Here is a 12,652-nt window from a genome sequence, read left to right on the forward strand (position 1 = left end):
ATTGCCAGCGTGTCTTGGATGGATTTTTTCCTACTCTGCTGAAAGCTTTTTTTAATAGGCAGTGACTGAATCGACTGTCCTATCAGAATCTTCTGGTGTTTATCATCAAAAATGCCAGCTGTTAGAATTTAATCCTCTTAGATTATTTGTAAACACACAAAATTTTATTGTGGTCTTCAACTCTATTTTTAACACCATCGTTCTTTTCAAATCACTTTGAGTCATTCTTCTGAAACCAATGACAACTTTTCAGTAACTTTAAAAAAAAAAAAGTCTTCTCTGGATACTTTCCTAATACTACCTTTTTTTTTTTTTTTCAGATAAATTTGCGCCTCATCTTGGTGAGTGGGAAAACGAAAGAGTTCCTGTTCTCACCCAACGACTCTGCTGCAGATATTGCAAAGCATGTGTACGACAACTGGCCCATGGGTGAGTCGCTGTGTGGCTTTGCCTTTTTAACTGGCAGGCTGGAAGCTTCCCTGCATTTTCAGAGCAAAGTGTCAATAAACCAATCTCTGTTCTCAGCGTTCAAATTCAGTATGTTTATTGTGTATCTGGATATAGATTTACACAGAAATACAATTGTCTTCTTGTCCTTTTCCCTGTTTCTTCAGTAGGTCAGGTTTTTTGATGTCTGGGCTATTTCCTGATTGTTTTCCAAAATTTGCTTCCCCACACTGAAGTAGTTTTTTCCTCCTGTGTTTAGACACTTTTCCTGATGAATCTCGTTAGAGGATTTACCAAGTGTGAGGAAATGTTGGTGATATAAAACTTCTTATGTGAGGACAGCTAATGGAAAACATAAGAATGCATTAGAGAAATTGAATCTGAAATGATTCTCGCTGCCTTGTGTTGGGAAGTATCTGCAGTAATGTTTTCCCAGGAAAAAAAAATTAAAGAACATTTTAAGAGATCTTTAAAAGACCAAGAGAAACTGAGATTGTTTGTATGAATATATTTGGTGTTATGCAGGGATACTAGCTTTGGAAAATGGACTTGAAAGCTTAAGATGTGCATTCACATATGTGAATAGCTCCACAAAAACAAAGTGCTTCTGTTCTCCCCAACTAAGATTGTATGGGAAAATAGCCAAAACAGACATAGCATGACATACAATGAAAGAAAATGCTTATTTTGGTACAGGACTGCATTTAGGTTACTGTGTTGTTGTTAAAAAAGACTGTTTACACAGACCGAAACATTACAATATCTGTTTCTGTGGTGCTTTTGTCAAAGGTATGGTAGATAATTCATGCCAAAAAGTTAGTGTTGATAATCCATTTTTTAGGCTTAAACTGGTCTTTGAGGTCAGGAAGAACAGTTTCACGGGACTTGTTTGCTGTTTGATTTGCTGGGATGCAGCAGATGTACTTTGGAGAACGTGTGGTGAAGGAGGAGGGGTTTAGTCCTCTGAAGTATTAGACACAGACGTAAAACATTTTTACACTAAGAAATCTGGTTGATGTAGCATCTGTGTAGCTACTGTACATATTTTAACGTGTGTCAACATAGTTGTCATGATCAAATGTTCTTTGTCTAATTTTATCTGAATTAGTAAAGGCAGAACTGTTTGTTTTTTCTTACCCAAGTTTGTTCCTGAACATGTGGTCTTGTGTTTCCAGTCTGTGGAGGGCTTGAAGGTTGCAGGTTCTGAGTTTTGTGTTGGGAAGAAACACAGATTTTAGTCTCTTTTTTAAAGAAAAATAAAAGTAGAGATGGGCATGGAAATGTCAGTTCAAATACCTGCTGTTCTGAGGGAGTGCTCTAAATCTTGACAAATATTTAATTGCCTGTGCAAAGAAGAATAGCGTTAATTTAAAAGACTGAGGAAGAATCTATTTCACAATAGCATATAGGTTTTCCCAAACATTAGCCCACTAGCTGTTTTCAGACTGAGAGTACTCTTCTTTGCCCCAGCACTGAAAAATCTTGATGAGGGCTAGAATTTCCTTGAAAGAGAGATGCTATGAAATGGTTTCTTTTACCGTCACTTTGACTTGTCATGATTTGTGGGGAAAAAAGGTAATGAAATAGCCTGTCACATGCTGGCAGGATTGAGGCAAACCCATTCTCCCTCTTTTGACAATATCATCATTAGTTAAGGGTCTCTTGACTTGTAGTGGAAAATGCCAAATTGATGTTAATGTCTATCATCTAGATAGGTTACCTGTTCTTTCCCCCACCCCCCATTTTCTTTTAAATAATAACTTTTTTCTTGTACAGCAATTAGCTGCTGAACTGAAAAAAAATCATAGGTAAATATTTTCCTCTTGGCTCATTTAGTCATCAGTGGAAATTAAAATTTGACATTATGTCAGGAAGAAATGTTTCAGATTGTCAGCCAAGAAGCAAAAATTAAAAGGATGGGTAAATTGGCAGCTTAACAATGAGCAAATACCTGTGCCAAAATACAGTCTGCCTTCTTTTGGTTGCTGTTTTACGTCATTATGGCACTGTAACCTGGCTGAACTTCTCTTCACAGCCATAGTACAATGTGGTTCAGACTGGGTGGAGTTAAAAACAAAACAAAAAAAATCTTAAACAAACAAACAAACAAAAACACATTTGCCCTAGCAGTGTGATAATTCAGACCCTTAATGCAGCCCACTTCACAGCATAGCAAAAAGGGCATCTGCTTGAAGTGCAAGACCGTTGAATCAGACCTTGAGTGGAAATACTTGAAATTCAGATAGCTTGGTTGCCTTATTTGATCTAATGTGACAAAGTAGGTACATGGCAGCACCCGGGGACCTTGCAGGCTCTGCTGTTGATGCCTCTGCTGTGGAGGCCCTGCCTCCACTGAGCTCTGGGGCACCGTGGCTCCTGCTGCCCGCCCCTCTGCCTGCTTGCTTTTTCACACCAGCTGCCTCTCCCTACACTCTCTGCAGCTGTGGCCTTGGTTTTAAATGTTTCCTCTTCCCCCCTTTTCACTTCTCCTTTTGTGGTGCCAGTTGCTGCTGCCCGTATGTTAATTGTATGTTCCCAGTGAACAGGTTGGGGCTTGTCATGATCCCTTGCTGAATATTCATTTTGGTACATAAACACTACAGCAGCAGAAAGAGGGAACATTTGTGAACAGCCGTTGCCAGATATCTGGTCAGCTAAGAAACAGCAGACATTGCATTCCCAGAAAGCCCATGTAAAATTCAGCATTTCCAGGGTTTAGGATATTTGTTCTGGAAGCAAAGTGCGTATTTATTTGTTACTCAGGTTGTGACGGGAAACAGTAAAAGAGCAGGAAAAGATCATTTAAGCTTATAAATGATTTATGATGGCTCAAGCATTGTTGGAAATGCATTACAGCAAAGTGCACACTTGCTTTTCCCGAGTCACTGTTTGCCACATAAGAAACATCCATGGATTGTCCTTTGCGAAGTTCCTTAAAATGTGTCAGTCGGAGGCTGCTCCGAGCGAGCTCTCTGTTCCGGCTCTGCGGGGGCTCCTCGGGTCACTGCCCCCTCTGGACATGGAACTGGTTGGATCTGGCCATCCCCACACACCGCTGAGCAGCGTGTCAGTGCTGTCATCCGAGAGTCCTGGTTCCAGCCACCCCTGCATCACATGTGCCTGGGCTGTGTGTGTGGCCGCTCGGCATTGCTGGAGAGCGGCTCCGCTTAGACAATTAACTGCCGGCGAGGAGGAGAGCCACGGCTTGAGAATCTTCTGAATGGCAAGAAATTGAGGCAATTTTAGCCAAGTGGATATTAAGCCACAGGAGGCAACTTGCATTTATGAAATACTTCATGTAGGACTTGTGTGTGTGTTAAATATCTCCCGCAATCTGTGAAGGAAGTTAGCAGTAGTTATATTTGCAGGCATAAAACTGTGTTTCAATGCCCAACCTCCAATAATAAATTTAAGAACAGATTTCAGAAGTACTGGCCTTGAATTATATTTCTGTATCTTCAGCTGATGTGCTCTCTAGAGTGCTTCATGCAAGAAAGTCCAACTGTTCTTGTTTCTTCTTGGGTAAAGGTGAGAGAAGGAACAAAAGATGCTTCTATTACAACATAACTGTGAAATTCTCTTGCTTCTTTTCAGATTGGGAAGAAGAACAAGTCAGCAGTCCAAATATCTTGCGGCTTATTTATCAAGGAAGGTTTCTTCATGGCAATGTCACACTAGGAGGTATGAAAATAATTTTCATCCATGTTACAGCCAGGGACAGGGGATATTTATTTACAGTGCAGTAGATACTACTTCACTGTTCAAGATCACAGTATGGCTTGCTATATACTATTTTTCTTCTCCATAGAGTGGCATTGTATCTTTTTGTGTATTTTTCCATCGTGTTAGCGCTAGTTAAACTTTGGGAGGCACCACCTGGTAAGTCAAGTCTCCTCTAGCATAAAGAGACAGTAAGAGTACTTTTATTGGTTGTCTTTCTAAATAGAATACTTTGTTCTACCAGTCTCATGCTACATTTCCAGGGTAACCTTCTTCATAAACGTCTTAACTATGTTAAAATGTTTGCTAAAGATGATGATGATAATTGGTTAAACAGTACTTTAAATCTTAGTGCAATGAAGGAAGATTCACTATGAATGAGAATGAGGGGAAGCATTCTTGCTGTCCAGTGCTCTCCCAGGGATACAATTGCATAGTTATGTGAAAACAAAAGTAAATGGCTTCGCTTCATATGCTAAGGAACTGCAGTTCCACCGTGCCCCCTTGTGGCAAGTGCTCTCCCACAAGTTCAGGGTATCTTTGCTATGGCTACCACGTAAATTTGTGACAATTATCTTTCCTTTTGTAGGTGAAAGTTGCCAGTGTGAATATCAACTCTGCCAATGACTAAACAAAATGAAACTCTTCTCTGTACCACTTGAAAAGCAAATTAATACTCCTCCTTTCTCTGTATGTGCAGATTGTTCATGCATTTGGCACTTGAGTGCAATACAGAGAGGAGAATATAATACAAAATCACTAAGTGTTTTTGAAATTAAGATCATAGAATGGTTTGAGTTGGAAGGGACCTTAAAGATTGTCTAGTTCCAACCCCCCTGCCATGGGCAGGGACACCTTCTACCAGACCAGCTTGCTCAAAGCCCCATCCAACCCAGCCTTGAACACATCCAGTGATGGAGCATCCACAGCTTCCTTGGGCAGGCTGTGGCACTGTCTCACCACCCTCAGAGTGAAGAACTTCCTAATTTCTAATATAAGTCTGTGCTCTTCCAGTTTGAACCCATTACCCCTTGTACTATCCTGTAAAATGTCCCTCCCCAGCTTTCTTGTAGGCCTTCAGATACTGGAAGGCTGCAGTAAGGTGTCCCCAGGGCCTTCTGGTGGTCTTTCTGTGAAGTGACTGGGATGATACAGCCATTGATTTGCTTCCTACCATTACCAATGCTGGCTAGTGATACACTTTTAGAATAGATTTACTTCCCATATAAATAATTTTTTAATGCTGATATATATAGAAACAAGATCACTGTCAGTTCAGCTGGCAGAACTCAAAAATTTTAATTTGTATGTCTACCAGGTTTACATCAATGGTTGAAGTAGGATTGAAAGACAAATGGTTTAGTCTTGGGTCATCTCATCAATCACAGAATGGTGGGGTTTGGAAGGGACCTCTGGAGACCATCCAGTCTACCCTCCCTGCAAAGGCAGGTTCATCTAGAGCAGGTTTCACAGGAACATGTCCAGCGGCATTTCAAAAGTCTCCAGAGAAGGAGACTCCACAAGTGCTCTGAGCAGCCTATTCCAGTGCCTTATCACCCTTGAAGTAAGGAAGTTTTTCCTCATGTTCAGACAGAACTTGTGTTCCAGTTTGTGCCTGTTATCCCTTGTCCTGTTGCTGGGCACCAATGAAAAAGAGATTGACCCCATCCTCTTGATGACACCTGCCCTGTAGATATTTATAAGCTTTGGCAAGATCCCCTCTCAGTCTTCTCTAGGCTAAACAGACCCAGGTCTCTCAGCCTTTCCTTGTCAGAGAGATGTTCCAATCCTCTAAATCATCTTTGTAAGCCCTCTGTTGGACTCTCTCCAGTACTTTGTCTCTCTTGAATGGGGAGCCCAGAACTGGACACAGTACTCCAGATGTGGCCTCAGTAGGGCAGAGTAGACGGGGAGGAGAATCTCCCTTGACCTGCTGGCCACACTCTTCTTAAGGCACCCCAATATGCCATTGGTCTTCATTGCCATAAGGCCATGTTGCTGCCTCCTGGTTAACTTGTCCACCAGGACTCCCAGGTCCTTCTCCACAGGGCTGCTTTCCCACAGGTCAGCCTCTGTGCACTGGTGCATGGGGTTATTCTTCCTCAGGGGTGCAGGACCCTGCACTTGCCCTTGTTGAACTTCCTGAGGTTCCCCTCCACCCAGCTTGGCAGCCCATCCAGGTCTCACTGAATGGCAGCACAGCCTTCTGGTGTGTCAGCCACTCCTCCCAGCTTGGTACCATGGGCAAGCTTGCTGGCACAGGTGCTAGTCTTACCCTGTGTTTCCAGGCAAGGACAGCTAAATGGAATTTTCTTTGAGATTCATCTCTAGGTGTTCTTGACTACCAGTGCTTGTTCCCTTCAGTGACATTTATCCAAAACCAAACCAACTTTGAATATCTGTTTAATATGTTTAATACATTGTTTAACAGGTTAGGCTGAAAAATAATAACTGCCTGCTGCTGACTCTTGCATTAACTCAGGTCTGTAGATTTTTAGCACTTTACTTGGATTCAGGGCATTTTAGTTCCTTTGTAATCATTCATGCATTGCATTTTAATTATCATGATTTCACCCTAAGGATCTTACATTATATATATGTATTAGTGGTTTTCAAAGATTTTTGTTGCTGTATTGTTTGAAGATAAAAAACATTGGCTCTATTCAGTACTAATGAAATTATCTGGAGTAAGATTATACAGCTGAGAAGGGAACAGCTCTTCCTGAAGCAGCCTGAAAATATCGTTGCTTTAGTTTATGGTCTTCATTAACTGTAACCCTAAATGAACTAGTTACCTTTATTAGGGGGAAGGAGGGGAATTTCTCACTAAATACAATATTTAGTTTCTTAAGCTGTTACAGTACAGTTCCATTAAGCTTTTCTATCTGCAGCTCTCTATAACTGAATTATAGCACTTACTGTTTTATTTGCTTTAGGTAATTAGGAAATATTGACTGGAATTTGGATCTACTGTGTACTGAAAGTCTCTTTTATCAACTAGTGAACAAAAGTTTCCAAGGAAATGGTTTCATGTTTTCTTTTTTAACAGGAGCCCATTATTGTTCACATTCAGAAATGACATTGCAATGTTCTAGGTGTAACCTCGTGTGTGTGCATACTGTCTTATGAATTTGAGGCTCCTTTAAACTAAGAAACATCAAAAAATGACAAATTGATAAGATGAACTGTAAAGTTTGCAACGCCACTCTTGCCTGGAGCCACACTCTTGATGTGTCCTGCCTGTGTGAAGGGCTTGGGAGTTAGCTAGCAAGACAGAGTCTGTTGTTCAGCTTCCAGAGGAAATTTCATCCTTTAGCTAATTTTTGGTGTGCAGTTTGGTTTTGAATTAACAGTAATTAGAGAAGTAACACACAGGGGGGAAGGGAAGCCAACCCGTCCTGTGCCTTACACATACCAAAAGAGGGGATGAAAAGTAAATTCTGACAATAGAAAATATGGAGTGAAAATGGAATTAAACAGATAGGCAAGGAATTAAATAGAAGTTCAGTTGAAATGAGAGAAAAGGGTGAGAGAATGAAGACAAGAGCAAGAAAGGATTACTGAGCATAGGTTAGAGTGCTCAGAGTCTCTCATGGTGTTCCAAGCAGGAAGCTGGAGAATGCTAATGAGGACTTTGGTAAACTCTGCAGACCTCTAGCTGAAATGAGTTAACTGAAATATTAGCATACTTTTAGTTGATTACTGTGAATAATGAATCTCCACAGCTCGCTCATCAAGTCTCCTCAAGTGTCTTGATATTATGAAAGTTGTCCCTAATACGATTAATTTATAATATTTTGCTCTTTCTGTAATGGCTTCTTAAGAGTTTGCTATGAAGACACTCCTTTCCCATTGAGTTTAACACAGTTAGTGTGCTCTTTGCAGAGTTTCCAGTTGGGTTACAGAATCGAGCACCCAAAACACTTTGTACTTGTTAGTCTTTAAGCTATCAATAGCTTCTAGTTGCAGGCACAGGCAGGGCTTTGGGTAAACTAAGCAAATGACTTAGTAAACTAACATCTGACTTTCTACAGAAGTGGCTTTTCCCAAAGTACAGCTACTTCAAAGAAGCTTGTGGAGCTGCATATCCCTCCATATGCTTACACCTGTGTTTTAGTCATAACTTGCCTGTAATCTGCTATAACAGCAATGTTGTTGCTAGGCTTGTATTGAATACATTTAGTAACAAAATCCTAGGTTTGTTTATTTTTATTACTGAATTTTGAGTCTATGCTCTCAGGATTAAAATAGACATTTTTCTCTTCAGTTACCTTCACGTTTAATGGAGATTCATTATTCATTTGCCTAAAATGCCTTGGTGCCCTGTATCTGAAAATAGAAGATGTAAATTTAATTTGGGAGGAGAAATTCTACTCAAGTCAGAATGATGGGTTAAATTCTTGTTACATTTATCATTAACTTTTTTTCATCTATAAGGGCAGGAGGACAAAACGTAGAGCATCTTTAGCTTACATTTATCAGAAAGGCAAGCGAGGAAGATGCTTAATTTTAGGAGCTGGAGAGAGGAAACAAAACTAAAATTACATAAAGAACCTGTACAATTAACTGCTCCCCTGCCAATAACTGGAAGGAATCGAAGTTCAGAGTATTAAACCTAGCAATGAGAATCTGCTAAATGTAATGAACAATGGAGAATCCTTTAATTTCAAGAAGACTAGAAGTTTTGGTAAATATCATACTACAATGCTAGAACTGTAAATACAGCACTGCATTGGTATACTTAAATCAGAATGGGAAAATGATTATTTTTCTTTCAGAAATGGTCTGTGGAAAGCTCCAATTTGGTCATTTTGTGTTATTAAAGCTCATAAAGGAAGCATTGTGAGAATAACTGATTTAAAATGGTTTATATTTGGTATTTTTTCACAAGCAACTGATGTTACAGATTCATATTAAAAGGCAGGATGCAGACATTTTGTATTTCATAAAATCTGTATTGTGCATCAAGGTATATTTTAGGAAAATCTGTTTTGGAGCAGTGCCTCAGTGTTTTGATGTCTCAGGAGTAATAATTCCATGGCTGAATTGGCCACTTTTTTACAACCTTAAAAAAAAAAAAAAAGTTTAAAGTACTTAGCACCTGGGTCATGGCATGAATGCTCGTTTCTACTTCTACTCAAAAGAGGAAGGCTAAGCTTCCAAACAGGAATATCATGTCTCTAAGAACACCATGTTTTAAGTGATGATTATCGGGTCCCAAGACCGTGATCTATAAAATTTTAGCCAGAAATCTTTAGCTTGTTAGGAAGAAGTTCTTCAGTATGGGGGTGGTGAGACTTTGGAATCGATTGCCCACAGAGGCTGTGGATGCCTCCTCCCTGGGGGTGTTCAAGGCCAGGCTGGATGAGTCCTCAAGCAATGTAGTCTAGTTGAGAGGTGTCCCTGCCCATGGCAGGGAGGTTGGATTAGATGATCTCTAGGGTCCCTTCCAGCCAAAGCCATTCTGTGAAGTGCCTTTACACATCTGTTCAGTAGGCAGTTCAAACCTAACCATATGAAGTTCTGAACAGACCCTAATCCAATTGTGATGAGTTTCAGTTGGGTGTTTTGAAGAAAGAAGACTGCTGTAATGTATTAATAAATCTCCCTTTCTCATTTTCCAGCATTAAAACTTCCTTTTGGCAAAACAACAGTGATGCATTTGGTGGCTAGAGAGACATTGCCAGAGCCAAACTCTCAAGGTATGCTGCACACTGGAGGTATTTCGTGCTCAAGAACACAGCAGAGCGGTCAGATCTCTCACAGGCTTTTTGAGTATTTCATAGGAGAGAAAAGTCAAGTCCTTGTGGTCTTTTGTGAAGCAAGTGATGAAATGCTTTAATACGTGTTTTTAGAAAACTAAGAAATAAACTTTCTGGTGTAGTGTTTTTGTAGAATATAGAAATTTACTCAAAACTTAAAAGCTTTTGGTTTTACTGTTAAAAATTGCTCCTGATTTATTATCCAGTTATGCATGCATGTGTATAATAAAAAATAGTTTTAAAACCCACACTTATATCAGGCATGCTCACAAACAAACCAAGCTAACTGCTTTAGAAATAGCATGTAAGCAAAACTTTCTTCTTGCTCCACAGGTCAAAGGAACCGTGAAAAAACTGGAGAAAGCAATTGCTGCGTAATCCTGTAGACTCGTTAGCTTTACCTGCTAAGTGTGATGTAATATAGTCTTTGTCTTTCATGCTGCTGGAATAGAAGAGGCCCTACCTTGCTTCAGACACCTGTAGGAAGAGCCTGTCTGTAAATCCATGGAACTGAAATATTACACGAACACTGTCTCATTAGTCTTTTTTTTTTTCTTGGAAAAAAAGAGAAAGATACATGAACACTTTTTTTTTTTCTTTAATTCCTGCTTCTTGTTTGTTGAATAATCTTACAGTCCATCAGTTCTTGAAAGAATTCAATCTCCAGAAAAGTTAACGTGTTCTTTTCCATAGCAGGAATCGTTTTGCTACCACAGAAATCTCCATTAACCGGATCTAACCAGTCGAGCTTTCTAGATGCGATTTGCACTAAATGTGGTTGACAGTATGTTTCTCATCAACAACCTCTAACAATATTTGAGACACCTAGCAGTAACCCACAACGTATAATGCCACACTGGGAAACTGGATATCTAGAATTAAAACAAATCTCACTTATGGCCAAATGAAAGGGAAAACTGTTAAGTCAATTCTACCTAAGTCAAACCTGGTGGCCAAACTGGCACAGAATACTAACTAAACCAAGTCTAACTCTATATATTTTTCACTGCAACAAACAAACAAAAAACTATGTGCCTGTGATTTAAAAGCACTCTGTAGAGGGCTGATGAAAGTGATTTTTTCGTTACTGAGTGCGCTCTGATCTCGTACCTTAGCTGAGTGCTTATTCAGACAGCACAAACAAGTGGAGAGAGTGCATTTCCTAGCCTTAATATGGGAGGGGTAATTTCCTGTAGTTCATAGGCTTTTATTATTGTGCATAAATGTTAGAAAACATCATTTACTAACCAATTTTATGTATTTGAATATTGGCAATTGGTGTTTTTCAGTCATTTTCTCATCTGTACCTTAGTGTCCAGTGTCATGCTTACTCATTAGAGACTTCAAAAGAATGATTAAAGTTTAAAAAGCAAAAAGAAAAACCTTTGCCATAGTACTAGTTTTTGTTTCTTTATGTAATCTGCATTTGGTATTAGTGCTTGCAATTGTATTAAAATCAGAAGTTGATTTTTGAAGGCATACATAATTAAAAAGGATGCCATTCTTTTGTTTCATATCAATAATTTAAACGTTGATATGCTACAGAATTTTGCACAGCACTAAAGCATGAGCTAGTTTCATCTAAACCTGTAAAAAATAAAAATAAAAATAAATAAAAATTTAAAAAAATATAAAAGATTTTATATTTTTTCACTGGGGAGGAATTCTTCCTGGGTGAAATTACAAATATGTGTAGAATATATTTAATAAAAATCTTATAAAATACATAACTATAGAAGTTAAATATAGATTGGCGTGTAGCATAATAGAACAATATTCCATATAAATAGCTTTAGCCTTTAAAAAAAAAAATGAGTCACAGGTTGACGTTGTGTTCTGTACTTAAGTGTCCACAACTCTTACAGATGTTCTGTGTAATGGTTTTTTCGAATGATTGCCATCATTCAAATGTAATTGGGTTATTTTCTTCATTGTTACTGCTTTGACGAAATGCTTTATATGCAGTAGATTTACAAAAAAACATTGTTCATACTTATCAGAATTAAATTTGTATAGAGCAGAGTTTTAAAACAAATTGTAAATAGCACTAAACATTTTCTTTCTGCAACCTGTACTGATAGACTCTTCTGTAAACTAAATAAAAGAATATTGTAGTGCATTTCGGTGGTGTTTTAGGGGTTGTAATTTGGTCTGTAACTACTTTTAATAATACTTCTTAATCTGGAAATTGAGTACTCCATTTTATTTCTATTTAAAAAAGGGGGGAGGGGAAGGCAAAACCTGCTGAAAGCTGCTAATGGGTTTTATCGCTTCAGTTTTGTTTTCCTTTAATGTCAAAAGAAGTGGCCTAGAGGGTTTTTTTTCTCCTGTCAGAGAAGAATGTGAGTGTGGACGTTTGCAGTGCTAGTGTCCCTACAGGTGATCCCACCCTGGTGTCCCTCACAGAAGTTCCTGAGGTGACAGCATTATCCCTTCCAACCCAAGCCATTCTATGATTATGCTGAAATGCATCCTGGGGGTGGTTTTCCTTGTGCTCTGCAGTATAGTTTGTAAGTAAGTAACTACAGGGACACAAACTTTCTTATTTTAAAACAAAATGGTGAACATCAGCTTGAGAAAGCTACTTAGGAATGTGTGATCACCTTTAACTACACAATGAAACTTCTTTTTTCCAAAATGCTGAGCACCCAAGTAACACAGGCTCAGGTAATAAAGGGCTACAGCAATAAAGGAAAAAGAAATGGACTGGGACAGGACAGATT

General features: G+C 39.0%; 1 protein-coding gene across 1 annotated transcript; it reads left to right on the forward strand.

Moving 5' to 3' along the window:
- Positions 1–320: 320 nt before the first annotated feature.
- Positions 321–12,048, forward strand: UBL3 (ubiquitin-like 3; the record flags this gene model as incomplete). Its single annotated transcript, XM_008947309.1, has 4 exons — positions 321–429; positions 4,042–4,128; positions 9,792–9,869; positions 10,263–12,048. Coding segments are annotated over 4 exons (327 nt in total), but the record flags the coding sequence as incomplete, so codon positions are not given.
- Positions 12,049–12,652: the final 604 nt, after the last annotated feature.

Source organism: Merops nubicus, unplaced genomic scaffold (genome assembly GCF_000691845.1).
Source record: "Merops nubicus isolate BGI_N331 unplaced genomic scaffold, ASM69184v1 scaffold12429, whole genome shotgun sequence".
NCBI classification, from domain to species: domain Eukaryota; kingdom Metazoa; phylum Chordata; class Aves; order Coraciiformes; family Meropidae; genus Merops; species Merops nubicus.